We start from the raw sequence: 19,140 nt of genomic DNA on the forward strand, positions 1-19,140 counted from the left end.
GTCAAAATCTAGTTAATTTATTTTAAAATAGAACATTAAATTATGCTTTTAATTTTTTATTAGAATATATTTTTTTCTTTTTCTCTTATTTTAATAAAACATACTATCATTTTAAATATCATCAAAAGACAACATTAAATTGAAAGTTTGTAATTTAATATTCTGATTTCAAACTTTATGAGATTGACCAAAATTTTATTGAGTCATTATTCTTTAATGAAAATTCAACATATCTCCAAATAAAAAAAGAAAATTCAATATTTTAATGTTTGTTGGAGTAAATATCAATAGTCAGAAAAGTAAATTATAATGAATTCAATTACTACAATAATATTGTAAGTATTAATTTGCCTGCCATTGCACTATATATACCCAGAAAATAAATCATGTGTACTGAATGAAATGTTAGTGATGATATTTAATTGATAAATTGTAGTAATTGAATTGATTATATAAACACAGAAAATTTAAACAACAATGACAAATCAAAAGAGAAATTAGAAAAGTGATCAGAAGAAGGTAAGAAACTTTTAGGCCGTCAAATCATGCCAAGGCTGCAGCAGCAACTGCAGAGTACAGGCTGCCACTGCAGAATATCATGTGGTCCGAAAAAACCCGAATTGTGATTATAATAAACGCCAGAGACTTGTGGCGATATTTTTAAACGTCAGGGGTGTGGAGTAAAACAAATGGAAACGTCAGGGATGGTTTATGTAGTTCACTCATAAAGAAAAACAGGTCGAGGTACAAGTTGGTAAACTTATTATGTAGGGGAAGAAAAATGCATGTAATTCTATTTGGATCATAAGCAGCTACTACTAAACATGCTTGACTCTTTCCTTGAATAGCCGCAACACAAGATTCTTTTGTTCAATACGGAATATATCTCCTATCCTCGTCCAAGATGCATGTATTTTTAACTACCAATTAAAACTGAAAATGACATCTACATGTAACATGCCCATAGTCTTCAAGTGGGTCGAATTCTCCTTTACTTCCTTGTAGGCCTTGATCTCCAAATTATAGCATTTGGATCTGGACAAATTTGGTATGGGGCTTTTTTAGGAGGAATTTGAGGCACACTGCAATACAATTCAATAATCGATTAAATTGAAATTTTCTATATTCCGTACAATACAACTATGTTTTCTATCATACTCGCAAAGAAAATGATCGTGTTCTTTGCATTTTATCTGTTTTTAATCCCAACTTACCAACCTAACAAGTAGAACTAACTCTGCAACGTAAAATTCTTAAAAAAACGACAAATGGTCTCACCTAAGTTCCGATATTTCAATCTGTGACAAGTCCATCATAGTCGAATGCCCTTCTATAGAGATAGTTGAGGATGTCGGACTTGTTGTTGGGTCCTTGATGGCAAGGACCTTACAATTCAAATGCCTTATGCTATTGTTTTGGAGTGATAGATCCCTACATGAATATATATAGCATGATTATAAAAAAAACAGTGTTAGCATACAAAGCATATATATATTGACATTTTAGATTAAGTAAAATGTTTAGTTACAATTCACCAATTGCATAATTTTTACTGGCGTACCATACATACACTTCATAGTGCCTCATTTCACTTACATGTAAAATAGGTCCTTGCTTCTTCTCCTTCTACGATTTATTTGTGATTAAATAAAAGAAAATACCTATACCTATATATATATATATACTGCCATACCATAATCTTCATAATGCATTGCACATATTAGAATATAGTAGTGATAAAATATAATGCACATGATGTGACTGAGCAGAATGTCTAATTAAGATATGTGAAATTGTTTTTTACTCGTTGGCTGAACCTCCAACCAATTGAATGTTGGCATTAATTTAAATCAAATATTTTGGTTATATTGCAATAGTTTTGTTTTAATAGCTTAAGAGAGTAGTTGTAAGTTTTTAAAAAGAAAAGTGTTTTCTTCCTTTAGCAACAATAAGAGTGAATTCTAGTATCCAGATTATGTCATCTTCCACTCTCCCACTCAAATTAAGGGACGAATGTTGTTTTTGTCATTTTTAGCTTTTGGCCAAAAAAAACAGTTTTTTTATTACGATAAGTAATTGGAATGCACGAAACACAAAACTCAGTATTTTCTTGTTCTGTTTTTAGGTTTTTGTTCCCTTTTTCATTTGAAGCAGAGGAATAAACAAGAAAAGTGATCGTTTAGCAGTTTAAACTTATATACAAAGGCGATTAAAGAAAACTCAAAGAAATATTATAAGAAAAACGATTATCTAAGTGGCAAACCCACACCTTAAAGTGAAATGTGCAGTGCACTCATATTGCATTTCACATTTCATTTTGAAAGTCAAAATAGTTTCGTTTAAAAATATTTATCATATTATAATCAATGACATTTGTAAGTAATATACAAATTTTAAAAAGTATATGGATTTCGGCTCACGTCATAAACAATTTCCTTCTAAGTAGAAAGAAATTAGACATAAAAAAAAACAACAATTTCCTTCAAATAGAAAGAAATTAGACATAAAAAATAAATCAAAGTTAAAATATAATATGCTAGTGTTTATTAAAATTACGGAATTGACCAGACCAAACGTTCATGATTTTACCCCAATTTGCCATTAAATTATAATGACCCAATCTATTAAATTTGAAAGAAGGAACATATCCACCAATAGTAATTAGTAAACGAAAGGCGAGAAAACTCCGGCAAGCAAAGGCCCCACTCTTTTACTCCAATATACGTTGGCACGCTCATTACTCATTAGTCATTACCCACAATTATACATTTATTTCAAACTAAACTTTTCAGTTTTCACCTTCTTTTTTTAACGTGCCACATAGTAATAAAGTTAAAAAGAAAATAAATAATAAAAAAATAACATACCTGTATAGAAAGCTCCGATCATGAAGCCCCACCACAAGCGTGGAGGCGCCGATTTCCCTCACGACGGCCGCGATTCTCCGCCCTTCCTCGTCTCCTTCCGTCACAACGATCTCTGTCTTCGTCTGCAGTTGATTCGCATAATTCAATCAATCGAGAGAGAGAGAGAAGGTAATTGGTAAATAAAAGATAGGTACGTTGGGAAAGGCGGTGCAGATTTCTGTAAAGGAGAGAGCTAATTGGAAGCCTTTGAGGCGAAATCGCCGGAGCTTTTTCTTGCTTTTGGATGGGTACACGTGGAGGAGCGTGAGCACATCGCCGCAGCGGAGGATGTTGTGGAGAGCCCATTTGAGGGCTGTAATCGCCACCTCCACCTCCTCCACCACCACCACTATTTTCTCCATTCCGCCGCCCTCTAATTTACTTCTATTTTTGCCTAAATAGTAAATACCTTCTTTTAAATTAAGAATAATGGAGTAATGAAGATATGACCCCACTGTTTGAAGGAGCCAAAATATTGAATAATAGAAAGAAAAAAAAAACAAATAGTAGTAGTAGTATTTTTTTTTCTACATAATGGGGTGCTTCATTTTTCATTCACATACTTCAATCGTTTTCTCTAACTTTCTAATTCTTATAATTTCAAAACTTATTTTGTAATTAATCGAATATTTGAATCTAAGACTTCCCGTAAATGAAGAATTTTTATATCGGTGTTTCATTTCGCAATTTATTAAGCAAGCTATGCATGAATGTGATTGATTTTCAAAGTTGGGTCTTAATTAGGTAACACGCGTGCTTTTCAGTCTCCCATTAAATCACTCTAATCTCTATTTAAAATAATAGTAATACAATAAAGTAATGAATTTACTTACTTTGAGAGTAGCTGAAGAAAAATGTTGTCGACATCTGAAGATGAGTGGAGGCTGGGGATTTCGGTGCTAAAGTGGGATCAATATTTGTAGTTCTGTGACATGACATATTCAGAAAGTCACATTAGTATAGTCAAATTTGACAGAAGTTCGAATTTGTTAAGAGTTATTAAGATTTAAGTGTATGACTTTCATAATCTTCAAATATCATAGACTGCATTCCGGGGGTTGAAATTAAAGTTTGGGAATGACCTTAGCAATCAAAATAATCACTCTAACTTGTGGGCTATGGACTATATAATTAACAAATAAAATCATAATTACTTTTTATTATTTTTTTTAAAACGGAAGCTATATACGTAGTTAATAAAACGGAAGCTACAAATAGAATCACCCGATATACAGTAGAGTAGGATCCAAATTTACATCATTTTTTCGTTTCCCAAGAGTGCCAAGCGTAATATTATTAGAAAGACACTAAATTACAATTCAATTAAGTATAAAAACCGCAATTTATCAGCATCAAAGAGTCGTTGTAGTATAGTGGTAAGTATTCCCGCCTGTCACGCGGGTGACCCGGGTTCGATCCCCGGCAACGGCGTCGATTTTTGGTATTTTTCATTTGGTTTTTTCTGTATTTTTCTAATTCGCATACTTTAGTTTTTTGGTATTTTTCATTTGGTTTTTTCTGTAGCAAATAGCAACATATCGTCTCCACACCTAACTGATTAAGTCATCACCGATCATCACCAGGAATTTTTAATTCATTTATTAACATCAATTGGCATTTATATCAGTGATGGCAAAACGAAATAGTCCCTCCGTTTTTTTAAAATAGCAACTATTTTTATTTTGGACCGTTTCTTAAAAATAGAAATTTTAGAATTTTTCTATTTTAGAACATGAACCCCACTAACTCTACTTTTACTATTTTTTTCTTAATCTCTCTTACTTTACTCATTTTTCTTTTCTTCTCTCTTACTTTACAAAATTTTCACACTTACTTTATAAATTGTACATTAAAACATATGCCGTTTCAAATGTTTCTATTTTTTGAAATACGAAGTAATCTTGATCACAACCCATTAACTGATTAATTAAAATATCTGCTTCCGATCACCATCTCACTCTATCTTCATATCCAGTACATGCCATGGCCATTGCAATGTCAATTAGGCGAACCATTCGGATTCGGACAAACTCTATCAGTTACAAGCCATTCATGTTTAAAAAAAAATTAAAGTCAAACTTAAGTTACCAATCTTAACCCTAAGCTATCAATTTGGGCCAACTCGTGAGGCAATCGGACTCAAAAATCTATTCTTTTTTAACTTATATATATTTATTTATTTTATATCTTAAAATTATACAAAACACTATAAGTGGACTCGATGCATCTTATATGCACGTATAGGATATTGTATTTCCTAACATTTGGTCTCAGTTTTCAATATATATTCACAAACGCCTGAATCATGACTCCACCCTTATTTATGGATTGGGTAGTTATGTTGTTATTGATGTTTGCGGCGGTCGCAGGAGGATCCCCATCGCCTGTTCCGCTGCCTTCCACCTATGTCCGGCAAAAGGTGGTGGCAAAGGATCAACCGCCATGGCCAAAGGCTATGACGGCTCAGCCTGTAAATGAGGACGAGGAAGAAGATGAAGACGATAAATTAAGACTATGCTATATGGAGGATATGGAGCTCCTATACCTCATCCAAAGGATGTCCGATGTTAATTGTAACATTTCTAATTTTATTTAATTTCATTTAGTATGTTCAACAGAGCTAGAGAAATACTATCAAATATGTTAATGAAATGCACGCTTTTATATTAACTTTAGGGTGATGTTGATAATCAGTGTTTTGTAATGTGTATACTTCTATATTTTGCTCGAATTATTATTTTATGCACGCAGCATACTCCTGCTATTTCTGTTGATATCGAACACAAAATCGAAAGAGAAATGAAGAATACGATTGAGGTGATTTAATGGTTCGATCAATAATCTACATCCACTGATCCACGGGCCAAGAGAAATTTCACTACTGATTTCAAAGCTCTCTTCAACTAACACTCAAGATATCAAAGTTATTTAAGAATTTTAATCATCTAATAAGTCTATATAAACCAAATCTTGGAGATACGCATTCTATAGTCTATACACAGTAATTATACCCCTTACATTGAACTGAAAACTGAAAATGATCTATCCTAGAGAAAAAAGTAAAAACTAAGAAAATATTGAGTAATTTAAGTTATAAGATGAAAATTATTGGTGGTTAATCCCTCTTCTTTCATCATTTCCCTGAACATCTCGCTCTCCTTCTGCTCCCAAAACTCAACTTCAACTCGAAGCTCTTCATTCCCATACTCCTCTTGCTCCTCTATTATTCTCACTGCTGAAATGGCGGCCGGCAAGCTACAATATTTCAGATATATATATCTAAGTGTTGGTATTTCTCCAATGCCTGAAGGGATTTCACACAATTTCGATAAGCCTATCACAACAAGACTTTCCAAAACTGGAAAATGAGAGCTGTGTGCATCCCACTCTATCAAATCATAGTATTTGATCTGCAGGTATTTCAGTCGGGCAAACATCCCTTCATCCGGAGTCCACTCAGCTTCTCCGACCATATGACCACCAGTCAGTTTGAGGACTTCAAGATTCGGCAACGAACCAATGGTTGTCAAATCTCCCCAACGCAGGCAGGAGTTCCTCAAGGACAACTTCCTGAGTGAGCTCGGGTAGCTGAGGATTAACGCAAAATCACGCCAATCTTGCCTCCACTTGAAAAGGCAATCGAGCGAATCCAATTGATTGAAGCAGCCAATATTGTGCTGAAAACACTCTGAGCTAAACGCCTCTCTATTATAACTTATTACCAACTTACTTATATTAGGCATCCTCTTACATACCTCTTCACTTGTCTTGAAATTCTCCACTTTGGAAAGTGTTTGCAGGTTTGATAAAACAACTGCATCATCTCGGCTGCGACTCACAGGAGGATCGGGAAGACAAACCAGCTCCAACTCAATATGCCTAAGCTGCAGCATCTCCCAAATTTCAGAGGGTGCAATGATCTTTACGAGGTGACCTTTTATAATCAGTGTTTGCAAAGTCCAGAGCTTTATTATTGAGGGACCCAGACACAGAGGCGGTAGAGGATCACGACGCATGTAGTCATCTATATCCGTCATCAAATTCAGTTCACGCGAGAGGTACCGCAGGTTAACTTGCTCAAACTTGGCTTTCAGACAATCTACATCCAACCTAACAACTTCTTCACGACCCATTTTTAGTATTTTCAACAATTTGAAGTGAAAGGGAAGCAGTCCAGGTTTGCACATCACAGCACGGACGAGATTTGCTGATTTCAGAGCATAAAACACTTCATAGTGAAAATAATCACCTCTGAATTCTCCTTCAATCGCGAGGCGACGCTCTCCTTCAAGAGGCATCGGCCTAAGTTTCAAGACACAAAGGAACTTCTCCTTTTCAGCCATCCTTAAGCAGAGCTCTCTTAACAGATCATGAATGTTGCAAGATTTGATTTTTCCATTTCTTTTCCATCTTTGAACTGAAATGAGATTCCTGTCCACCAAGTCCTTTAAGTGAGCCTCCGCAATTTCTTCCAATCTTTGTTCCTTATTTGGTTTAAGGAATCCCTCCGCAACCCAAAGTTTAACAAGTGTTGAAGCATCTATAACTTCGTCTTCCGGGAACATCCCCATATACAGAAAACATGGTTTCAGATAAACAGGCAAGTGTGAATAACTCAAATGTAATATATTCAAGCATTGTTCATCCTCTGCACTAGTCAAGATCGAGTTCATATTATCAGCAACGAACTCCCAATAATCCTCCATCCTAGCTGATTTCCTAAGATGGCCTCCAATCACCACAATTGATAGAGGAAGTCCTCTACATTGTTGAGCAATCTCCTTTCCAGCTTTCTCCAACTCAAAAGGACAATCAACATCTTCTCCAAATGCATTTTGACAGAATAGCTTCCAACTTCTATCCTCATCCAACAAATCAATCACAAAAGGGAAACCGCAACCCAAGTTTGATAGCCTAGTCGTTATAACAACACGACTCCTACTCCCATTATCCGGAAAGAAAACTTTAATCTCATCCCAGACTTCAGTACTCCACATATCATCTAGAACAATCAAATATCTATTGCACAACAACTTCTTGTATAATTTATCACCTAATTGATCAACAGTTGTTCTACTACTGCTTTCCTCTTTGGAAGAAAGAATTTGTTTTAGAATTTGTACGACATCATATTGTTGAGAAATGGTAGCCCAAGCACGAAAGTCAAAATGTTGAGTAATGAGAGGATGTTCATAAACATTTGTGGCTAAAGTAGTCTTACCAATGCCGCCCATACCTACAATTGAGATGATTTGGCGGCTGCATTGCTGTCCAGTAAGCACATCCATGAGTTGAATCAAGTAGTCATCAAATCCCATCATGGTAGTTTTTCTGGTGAGAAATGAATCAGCAGGAATGGAATATTTGGGCTGCTCATCTTTAAATCTTCTTCCGCCTTTTACTTTCACAACCTTTTTTTTGATGGAGTCCATTTTTTGAATAATTTTCTGCAGGCTTTTATCAAAGGGTTTTGTGTTGATTGTTTTCATAATCTTCTTCTTAATGCTTGTCTGCAGATCGAGCAAGAACCTGAAACTTTTTGGGTCTTGATTAATAGTGGATCCAGCTAGAATCTGATCTACTAGTTGAGATTCGATTAAATCTTCAGCCGCATGAACTGCAGCTGTAATTTGGCTCTCCAAATCCAATTCTTCTGCGTGTTTGGCATCTTGATGAGAACTCTCGATGAAATCCAGGAGGAAACTGACATTTTGGAAAAGAGATTGGATCAGTTTGTCATCAAAAGAAAAGGAATGAAGAGGATGATTGTGGATCTGATCCGTGAGATTCATTAGAGAGACTAGAGCTGCATAAGCTGCCATTTCTAAACTCTACTCTTCCCTTTCAAGATTTCAGCAGTCCAATTTGATCATATGTAAAAGGTCAACTTTCCTAACACATCTCGTGTAGACTTGTAGCATCCTTAACCCGGCCCGGTTCAGGCCCCAAGTCCCCTCCACATTATCATTGCCCTAAATTTCAGTCCCACTCTAACCCTGCAGGCCTCGTCCCGAGCCACAACTATTAAATTGCACTATTCACAACTCCAGCCTATATTACTTGTAAAAATTGAAAATGTTAAGCAATTATAACACGAGAAATTCATTTTTAATACAAAAATAATAAATTATAAACTAAAAAATATATAAAAAAATAGAATATTAAAAAAAGTGCAAAAAAAAAGTGCAAAAAAATTTTCCCCCTCTCAATCTTCTTCCTCTTCCTCCTTCTTCTTCCTCTCCCCCTCCCTCTTCTTCCTCTTCCAAATGCATAAAAATTCAAAACTTGGGGCACAGGAGCGGCCCTAACCCCCTCCAACCGGAAGCTCCATCGCCCGCCAGGCCGGACCTCGGGCGCGTCCCTGGGCCGCGACTGAGTCCCCGGGACCGGCCTAGGCCGCAAATTCGTCACCTCCATCGTGCGGGGCCGTGGGCCGGGACCCAGGTGTAGTCCGGCCCGTGGCGTTAAGGATGCTCTTAATATTAATTCTTTTTGGACCCTTTTATGGCCTATATATATATATATATATATATATATATATAGGAAAATGATCAATACAAAACTTGATCTCAATACAAAATCCAGACCAAATCCTGACCATGAGATTTGACAATCTAATGGTCAATAATTAAACAAAAACACGGAGGGTCATTGTAAAGCAGTTTTAAGTCATATTATAAACTTTGGGTTTGAGGTCATGTTAAGATCATTTCATGTCATCCTTACTATAATGACGTAAAAATAAGCTTACAATGACCAAAAAATGACTTTTGTATGTTTGGTTCTGCATTTTTGTATTAAGAATGGTTTTGCATAGATCAAAACCCTATATATATATACATATATATATATATATATATAGGGTCATGATCTAGGCAAACACCCCTTAACCAAATAACTAGAGAACAAATAATAGCCACAAGATCAAAAAAATCAATGGCTAATAGTAATTTTCGAATTTGATGACATATTAGCTCCCTCAATCACAAATTTACTCCATATTAACAAGTCAGGGGTATTATTGTCATTACACCATCGAATTAAATCCAAAATTGTGTTAGTCATTCAGAAATTCGCGCCGATTCAATTCGTCTCTCTCGTTCTCCTCTGTTCAATCCGTCGAAAATCGCCGACTCAACCGCATTCAAGCCGTCGCCGTCACCGATTAAACCGCATTCAACTCGTCAGCATCATCTACTTTGTCAAACAAATGGATACAAATCAAAAGGATTTTTCGAAAAGTAAGTTTCCTACTGATTAACAATCATTTCTAGGTTTTATTTTAGATCTGATTTAGATTTGTATTCTTTGTAGCTTTCGAACGAACAAAGAAAAAAATTCCGTTTCACTTCACTCAGGCTCGAACCGTGAGTCATTCCTACTATTTATTAATTTTAATATACAATATCTTCGTTTGTTGTGAATATGAAAACCGTAGTTTCTGTGTTTAGATTTATAGTTGTTTCACTGATGTTAAGTGATTATGAAAACCGTAGTTTCTGTAGTAAGATTTATAGTTGTTTCACTGATGTTCAGTGATTATGAAAACCATATGGCCTTTGTATTACGTTTACATGGTTAGATTTATAATTGTTCTGCAAAAAAGAGTGAAGTGTTTTCTGAACAAGAGTGAAGTGTTTTCTGAACAAGAGTGATGTGTTTTGTGAACAAGAGTGAACTGAAATCAGAATAATAGTGATGTGTTTTTGTGAACAAGAGTGAAGTGTTTTCTGAACAATAGTGATGTGTTTTTGTGAACAAGAATGATGTGTTTTTGTGAACAAGAGTGATGTGTTTTCTGAACAATAGTGATGTTTTTCCTGAACAAGAGTGTAGTCTTTTCTGAACAAGAGTGATGCCTTTTGTAAACAAGAATGATGCGTTTTCTGAACAAGAGTGAAGTGTTTTATGAACAAAAGTGAAGTGAAATCAGAATAAGAGTGATGTGTTTTGTGAACAAGTGTGATGTGTCTGATTTTTTGCTATATTGATTTTTTTCCTCATATCCATGAAGTTGCTGCAGCCGAAAAAAGGTCTAAGATGCGTGAAGATAGACTGCAACAAAGTGCTGCACGTACAACTGAAATAAGCACAATAAATCAACAGGATGTTCTTCGAACAACAACTTCTGCCGAAATAAGGTCAAAAAAGAAAAATGATATGCAGAAACCAGAGAGTGAGTTATGTAATTATTTATGTATTGGGCATAGTTATTAATGTATAATTTTGAGCTATATTAAGTGTGTATTCATGAATTTGATCAAAAATCTTGTATGTATTCAGCCTCAAAGCGTGGGAGGTCACAATGCATCGACAAACCAGAAATGCCTGCCAGAAAGAAACAGGCTAAAGCAAAGAGTGACAAACTATTACTTGTAAAATCAGAAGACCTAAATTGGTCATTAAGATAGGGGTAAAAGTTCTGGTGGATGCCATTGAGAAAATGAATTCCAAACAACTAGCTGCTCTGGAAGACATGGGTTTTGGGCAGCTTGTGCATTTGAAGATACGATGTATTCCTGCTGACATGGCATTTTCACTACTTGAAAATTTTAATCATGACAACTGCTCCAGAATAAAACTTGTTGATGATCAACCATTACACATCACTGAGGAGGATGTGTATGCTACTTTGGGACTGCCAAGAGGAGAGTTGATGATTATAAGTCAAAGGAAGCATGTGATGAATGATGTGATGAAGACATTGGTAGAGGCTAAGAATAGCAAAGCAATAACCCCAGCTGATTTGCAAGAGCAGCTTGATAGTGATCCAGAAGGTGGTGAGTGGTTTAAGAAAATATTTCTTATTCTGTTGGACAATGTTATGATCTCACCAACTGCCAACGGAAATTGTCTTGGCCGTATCTTGGATGATATTGGCAACATGTCAAACGTGAGGCAGTACAATTGGTGCAGCTATGTGTTGGATACGCTAATCACAGCACATGATAGCTGGAAACGCAAGAACAAATCCACCCCATTCACTAGACCAATCACTTTTCTATTGGTGAGTTTTCTATTTTAACCACTCCTTTATAGTGAAGTAAAAACAGAATAAGAGTGATGTATTCTGTGAATAAGAGTGAAGTAAAATCATACTAAGAGTGAAGTCCTTGTAATGCATTTTATTATTGATCTGTTTTTGCAGGCATGTTATGTAGATAGGGTTGTCTACAGAACAAGACTCGTGGTTAGAAGATTCCCAACTGTCCGGAACTGGACAAAATCCATTCTTAAGGAGAGAGGACATATGGAATTCGATAATGGAGGCACCATTGGAAGAGGAAGCATAGAAAGTATCATTGATCCTGTCTCCATTGAATCTTTATATGCCAACAAGGATTCAATAACTGTCACTACCTCTGTCCCTTCAACTGATGAAGCCCCCCCTGCAACTGATGAAGCCCCCCTTCAAGTGATCAAGTTCCTTCATCTGATGAAATTAAAAGTTCAATTAGGGAGGCTGCAGATGCTATTACTAAAATGATGAGGTATATAAAGGATGCTCCAGCAAATACCAATGAAACCAACTGCTTCAAAATTGCAGCTATAAATGCACTAAAGATGGTTGGTGTGGAGGTTGATCAAGGGGACCAAGCTGTGTCTAAGCCAATTGAAAACATGACACAAGCTATGGAAGATGATCAAGAAGATGATCCAGAATGGATTCTGCTTATGGAAAAAATGATGGAAGCCCATGATGAAAAATGCAAATTAGTGAATGAAGGCACATCAATTTTGTCTGATATTAATTTGGGAAAGAAACCAGTAAGTTGAAGATTTGTAACAGAAAACATGGATATTTTAAACAATATGATTCTGGTCTGTTGTATTTTAGCACATTTGATTCAGAGTCAACTAAAAACACTTTGTATTATGTTCTGTACTAATGCATAATATTTATTTACTTTTTGAGTTTTTATTCTTATGTTATATCACATTTCACTTTTTGCAGGAGACAAATGAATTTTATGAAGATGTAGCTAAAGCAACATCACAAAGCACACAAATGAAGGTATAAAAAATTGCTTCGAGTGTTTCATGGTTTCTGTGTTGCATGTGTATAGTGAAGTGTTTTCTGAACAAGAGTGAAGTGTTTTGTGAACAAGAGTGAAGTGTTTTCTGAACAAGAGTGATGTGTTATTTGAACAAGAGTGAACTGAAATCAGAATAATAGTGATGTGTTTTTGTGAACAAGAGTGAACTGAAATCATAATAATAGTGATGTGTTTTCATTTCTTATTATGAAAATAGGACGACATTGTGGATGCCCAAATTGCTTCGAGTGTTTCATGGTTTCTGTGTTGCATGTGTATAGTGAAGTGTTTTCTGAACAAGAGTGAAGTGTTTTGTGAACAAGAGTGAAGTGTTTTCTGAACAAGAGTGATGTGTTATTTGAACAAGAGTGAAGTGTTTTCTGAACAAGAGTGATGTGTTATTTGAACAAGAGTGAACTGAAATCAGAATAATAGTGATGTGTTTTTGTGAACAAGAGTGAACTGAAATCATAATAATAGTGATGTGTTTTCATTTCTTATTATGAAAATAGGACGACATTGTGGATGCCCAAATTGCATCTGCAATAGAAGCATGCATGGAGATATATGCTGATGATGATTGTGTTCAATCAGAGTTGAATGTATCTGGCAAAAATCCTTCTACCGAAATAGTAGTTTACAATCCAGACGTGATAAGTGTTAAACAATGATATATCTCATATATTCACCAACACTTTTAACAAACATCAAGTGAAATATAGGTCTTATATAGTGAAGTTTTCATATCATTCTTGCCCTGACAGGCAACTGCTAGGATTGAACAAATGGAGATACGGTCAAAAGCTGAGAAGAGAATATCAGCTGCATTGAAATCTCCATTCCATGAAAGGGTGGTTCAGGCCAAAACCAAGTTTAACTTGAAGGAATCAAAAGTCTTTTTGTGGATTATGACAACATATGAATCAAATGAGTAAGATTTATATTATAGTTCAGATTCAGAAGAAAAATATACAAAAAATGTGCTAACACACACACATATTTGAACAGGGACATGATAGTGTATGATGATAATGTCATAATGGTAACAAAAAGGGAATTTTGTTCACTACTGCCACATAAGCTAATAGAAGTGGGTGTGATCAACGCATGGGCTTCTTATTTGAATAATATGCACTATATTCTGATTTCACTTCACTCTTGTTCAGAAAACACTTCACTCCTATTCACAGAACACATCACTATTATTTACCAAACACTTCAGTCACATTCTGATTTGACTTGTCTCATCTTTCAGCTGTTTACAGTTGTTCACCGGTCTGATGGGGTCGACCTCATGACTCTAATTGATAGATTCTGTGACAATTTACAAACTGAGGTTGAACAAATTCCACATATCAAATGGAGCGATGTAGATTTGGTAAATACTGAACACAATTGATTCTTTGTTATGTTCACTAATTATTTTTATTCTGAAATTATTATTATTATTATCTATGTAGGTCTTCTTTCCAATATGTGCTGCAGAACATTACTATGTCATATGCTTCAGATTTAGTACTAGAAGTATAGTGCTGATTGACAATTCGAAGAATGCTGACGATGAGGACATAACAATCAAATATGGTAGCATACCTGCAAATGTGGTAAGTATACACGATATATAGTGAAGTATTTTTGTGATTACAGTGAAGTATAGTACTCTTTATAGTAAACTACTTCTGATATTCATAATGATATATTGCAGAGATTGTATTTTTGTCATTATTTGACAAAAATGGGGTATCACAACCTAAGCAAATCAATACACGATGTGAGCATAGTAAGGCTCAAAATGCCTTGGAGAACAACATCAAATGCAGAAGATTGTGGAGTTTTTTTGATGCGGCATTTGGAATGTTATCATGGCGAGCGTGAACAAGATTGGAAGTGTGGATTAACTGCAAGAAGCAAGGGAATACTCCAAAGGCTTAGAGCAAAGTATTGCAGCGCACTATTATTGTCTGAAAAGAACCATGAGGCATTGAAAAACTTGTCACTAGTATCGAATCATTTTGAAGAATATGGGAAAACAAATATAATAGATGTGGAAAAAAATGGTTGTAAACTTCAAGCGATCATGAACTACTATTGTAGACAACTTCATTTAAATTCAATAGCAAGTACTTTTTGTATATTAATATCTTGTTTACTATTTAATTCACTGTTGTGTTGTATCTATTTGTATTATGTTTACATGGTTAAATTTATAGTTGTTTTGCAAATAACAGTGAAGTGAAATCAGAATAATAGTGATGTATTTTGTGAACAAGAGTGAAGTGATTTGTGAACAAGAGTGAAGTGATTTGTGAACAAGAGTGATACGTTTTCTGAACAAGAATGATGTGTTTTGTGAACAATAGTGATGTGTTTTGTGAACATGAGTGAAGTGTTTTGTGAACAATAGTGATGTGTGTTCTGAACAAGAGTGAAGTGTATTCTGAACACTTACTGCCACTGAGCTTAACACAAAAAACAAGTTTGCATTGCTATTTAATTCACTGTTGTGTTGTATCTATTTGTATTATGTTTACATGGTTAAATTTATAGTTGTTTTGCAAATAACAGTGAAGTGAAATCAGAATAATAGTGATGTATTTTGTGAACAAGAGTGAAGTGATTTGTGAACAAGAGTGAAGTGATTTGTGAACAAGAGTGAAGTGATTTGTGAACAAGAGTGATACGTTTTCTGAACAAGAATGATGTGTTTTGTGAACAATAGTGATGTGTTTTGTGAACATGAGTGAAGTGTTTTGTGAACAATAGTGATGTGTGTTCTGAACAAGAGTGAAGTGTATTCTGAACACTTACTGCCACTGAGCTTAACACAAAAAATAAGTTTGCATTGAGATAAAATTCAATCAAAAGTGTAACAAAATGAATCATTAGTGCTCAAAAAATGCTACAAAGTGAACTATTACTATTCAAATCCTCATTGCCTCTTGTTTGCCTTCTCATGAACCTTTTTGCAGTTCCTAGAATCATAGTGTCCAATCTCATGACAGTTTCCACACTTTCGGCCTGGTTTCATTGCTAACTTCAGTGCTGACTCCCTCTTCGATTTATGCCTACTTCCACTTCCCTTTGTACTAACAACATCAGGAGGATGAACTTCAATATTGGTCGGAACATGTGAGCCATAGAAGTTCTCAATCATTGCGCTCTTCTGTGTGGAAGACAAAACAACACCTTCTCCAAGAAGCTGCTTCTTACCTTCTTCAATAATTGCAGCGAATGCATTGATTTTATCAATGTTCCCTTCAATGCTTTGTGCTATTTCAATGAATAATGCATACAAGTATTTATATGCAATCTTCTTCTTGTCCACAACAAGGTGTATTTCTTGATCATCACAAAAACCTCCATGTATTGACTTCACAAACTGTGACTTCAACCATCTTCCTCCACACAACTTCTCGGGTATCAGCTTAACAAAATTATATTTCAACACACAAAATATATGGCTGCACAATAGACCAAGTCTTTCAAATTTTTTGCATCCACACAAATATGTATCACCAATGGAGTAAGTCACTGTCCATGAGTTTGAATCCTTGTCCTTTATGTCATATACTTCAATATCTCTACTGGTAGACACTCCTAGAGTTGCACAAGAGAAAGAGAAACATGCATATACTATCTCTTCTTGAATTTCATTAAAAGCACTACCACTATATGTCGTCGATGCATGTTTCTCGATTTCCAATCCTGTTCGCAAAATAGGCACTTTTGTTGAATCATAGTATTCAAGCTTTGCACTATTACTTCTTTGAGTCTCTAGAGCATGATTAAAGTTCATATAAAATTGCATAAGATTAGCCCGAGACTTTGAGTACCTTTTGAAGAAGCTATTCTGCGATTCGGATATAGAAGTTGTCTTTATCAACGAACTCATCGGAAAATCACGGAAAAAGGCTGGAACCCAAAATTTTCTGGATGCAAACATTGATGAAAACCAGACATTATTGGCCAGCCCATATCTTTCCATTATAGCATGCCAAGTTTCCTCAAATGCATCAGGTTCTATCAACTCTGACCATACACATGCATTCAGCTCCTTCTTTAATTGTTCACTACCAAGCATGTTCTTTGGCAATTTGTCAGCAACTTTATTCATAACGTGCCACATACACCACCGGTGTCTTGTATTGACAAGGACCTCCTCAACAGCAACTTTCATTCCTAAGTCTTGGTCCGTTACAATGAGTTTGGGAGCCACACCCATACACTTTACAAATTGGTTAAATAACCATGAAAAGGAGTTGGCATTTTCCTTGGACAAAAGGCCAGCAGCAAATGTCACAGGGCGACCATGATTATCCTTGCCCGTAAAAGGAGCAAATATCATACAATACCTGAAATGAAAAACAATTCACTATAAGCATGCAGAAAAAGTACATCACTCTTGTTCAGAAACAACTTCACTCTTGTTCACAAAACACATCACTCTTGTTCAGAGAATACTTCACTCTTGTTCACAAAGCACATCACTCTGATTCTGATTTTACTGTAATGAACAATAAACTTCACTGAACAATTAACTCTACATTAATGAATGTATACCTGTAATGAAAAACAATTCACTATAAGCATGCAGAAAAATACATCACTCTTGTTCAGAAACCACTTCACTCTTGTTCAGAAAACACATCACTCTTGTTCAGAAAATACTTCACTCTTGTTCACAAAACACATCACTCTTATTCTAATTTTACTGTAATGAACAAATTTAACAAAAACAATTTAACAAAATAGTAATTAGTGTGCACATACCTATTGGTTGAGTATGTCGTATCAAACGACACAATATCACCATACAAATGGTAGTTTCTTCTGGCAGTAGGATCACACCAAAACAATCGTGTCAGCCTATCCTTTGAGTTGACCTCAAACTCATATGTAAATGCACTACACAGCTCTTTCTTCCTTCGCATCCCATTCAATAACATCTGTGCATCAGCTCCTTCCACGTATGCTCTAAGGTCACGTCTATAGTTGCGCACTTCTAAAAGTGTACACCCTACATAATCTAATCCACCAAGCACTTCTTTAAGTAAGCTAAAACTTAAAGTTGGACCAATGTTTGCATTAGCACAATCGAGGATGAATTTCTGATGGACTAAATCCAAATTGCGGTTCAAATTCATAAAACGCTTATGGCGTCCCTCGACCATCTCGTGATTATGTTCTTCAACGAAACTTTGTATAATATAACCAACACCCATAATATACTTCCAAGACACTTTAGCATTGCAATAGCACTTAATAGAAGAACGCTTGCGTTTCAACTCAGATTGTTCACTCTTTCTTTGTTGCGTACCTTCTCGGCTACACACCACGTAAATCCAAGTAGTGACTTCTTTTTCCTTTTTCGATCCCTTTTTACGGGTGTCAAATCCAACATATCGAGCATAATTGTTGTAGAAGTCCAAAGCACGATCAAGTGTCATGAAACTTTGCTCAATTTTTGGTTTCAATTCATCGGGGCATTTTGGTACGTAAACCACTGTAAAAAAAACACAGCACTCTTGTTCAGAATATACTTCACTCTTGTTCACAAATAACATCACTCTTGTTCAGACAACATTTCACTCTCTGTCACAAACCACATCAATCTTATTCAGAATACACTGCACTTTTGTTCACAAATACACATCACTCTGTTTCACAAAACACTTCACTCTTGTTCAGAAAATACATCACTCTTATTCTGATTTTACTTCACTCTTATTTGCAAAACATCTATAAATTTAACCATGTAAACATAATACAAATGCCATATGGTTTTAATAATCACTTAACATCACTGAAACAACAATAAATCTAACCACACAAACTACGGTTTTCATAATCACAATACACGAAAATATTGTATATTAAAATTAAGAAATAGTAGGAATAATGATTACCTGTAGAATTCTCAGATTCCTCGCCTGAAGATGATGAATCAGAATCAAAATAATCTTCATGCGATCTGATGATTGAATCCATGGAATTGAATCACGTGGAATTGAATTCAATCGCGAATGAAGTAATCAAATTTGTAATCAGAATTGAATTCAGAATTGAATTCAAACGCGAATTCAATCGCAAATGAATGAATGAATCGCGAATTCAATCAGATTTGGAATGAAAGAATCGCAGATTTGGAATGAATGTGAATATGTGATCGCGTAAGATCGCATGTTTAAATTCATATT

General features: G+C 35.3%; 3 protein-coding genes and 1 non-coding gene across 4 annotated transcripts; 1 reads left to right on the forward strand and 3 right to left on the reverse strand.

Annotated features, from left to right (window-relative positions):
* Nucleotides 1-626: 626 nt before the first annotated feature.
* Nucleotides 627-3,778, reverse strand: LOC121807126. The gene is made up of 5 exons (XM_042207323.1): nt 3,740-3,778; nt 3,062-3,300; nt 2,868-2,989; nt 1,279-1,431; nt 627-1,082 (listed from the first exon to the last, which is right to left on the reverse strand). Exons 1-5 carry the CDS (start codon nt 3,771-3,773, stop codon nt 992-994), a joined length of 639 nt encoding a protein of 212 aa, XP_042063257.1. The 5' UTR covers nt 3,774-3,778; the 3' UTR covers nt 627-991.
* A 487-nt stretch (nt 3,779-4,265) lies between these two features.
* TRNAD-GUC lies at nt 4,266-4,337 on the forward strand. Its single transcript has one exon. It is a non-coding gene; the product is annotated as a tRNA-Asp (tRNA).
* A 1,655-nt stretch (nt 4,338-5,992) lies between these two features.
* Nucleotides 5,993-8,728, reverse strand: LOC121809175 (putative late blight resistance protein homolog R1A-3). Its single transcript, XM_042209715.1, has one exon. It carries the CDS (start codon nt 8,726-8,728, stop codon nt 5,993-5,995), a length of 2,736 nt encoding a protein of 911 aa, XP_042065649.1.
* Nucleotides 8,729-15,872: 7,144 nt separating this feature from the next.
* Nucleotides 15,873-18,931, reverse strand: LOC121809176 (protein FAR1-RELATED SEQUENCE 5-like). The gene is made up of 3 exons (XM_042209716.1): nt 18,850-18,931; nt 17,714-18,446; nt 15,873-17,295 (listed from the first exon to the last, which is right to left on the reverse strand). Exons 1-3 carry the CDS (start codon nt 18,929-18,931, stop codon nt 15,873-15,875), a joined length of 2,238 nt encoding a protein of 745 aa, XP_042065650.1.
* Nucleotides 18,932-19,140: the final 209 nt, after the last annotated feature.

This window comes from Salvia splendens, chromosome 6 (genome assembly GCF_004379255.2).
Source record: "Salvia splendens isolate huo1 chromosome 6, SspV2, whole genome shotgun sequence".
NCBI lineage: Eukaryota > Viridiplantae > Streptophyta > Magnoliopsida > Lamiales > Lamiaceae > Salvia > Salvia splendens.

Coding starts and splice junctions, on each gene's coding strand:
- LOC121807126 (XM_042207323.1), bottom strand. CDS start 3,773: ATGTCGACAACATTTTTCTTCAGCTACTCTCAAA. Junction 2,990..3,061: donor TCTGCACCGCCTTTCCCAAC/GTACCTATCTTT, acceptor AATCAACTGCAG/ACGAAGACAGAGATCGTTGT. Junction 1,083..1,278: donor ATTGAAATATCGGAACTTAG/GTGAGACCATTT, acceptor ATTGTATTGCAG/TGTGCCTCAAATTCCTCCTA.
- LOC121809175 (XM_042209715.1), bottom strand. CDS start 8,728: ATGGCAGCTTATGCAGCTCTAGTCTCTCTAATGAATCTCACGGATCAG.
- LOC121809176 (XM_042209716.1), bottom strand. CDS start 18,931: ATGGATTCAATCATCAGATCGCATGAAGATTATTTTGATTCTGATTCA. Junction 18,447..18,849: donor GGAATCTGAGAATTCTACAG/GTAATCATTATT, acceptor TTTTTTTTACAG/TGGTTTACGTACCAAAATGC. Junction 17,296..17,713: donor ACGACATACTCAACCAATAG/GTATGTGCACAC, acceptor TTTTCATTTCAG/GTATTGTATGATATTTGCTC.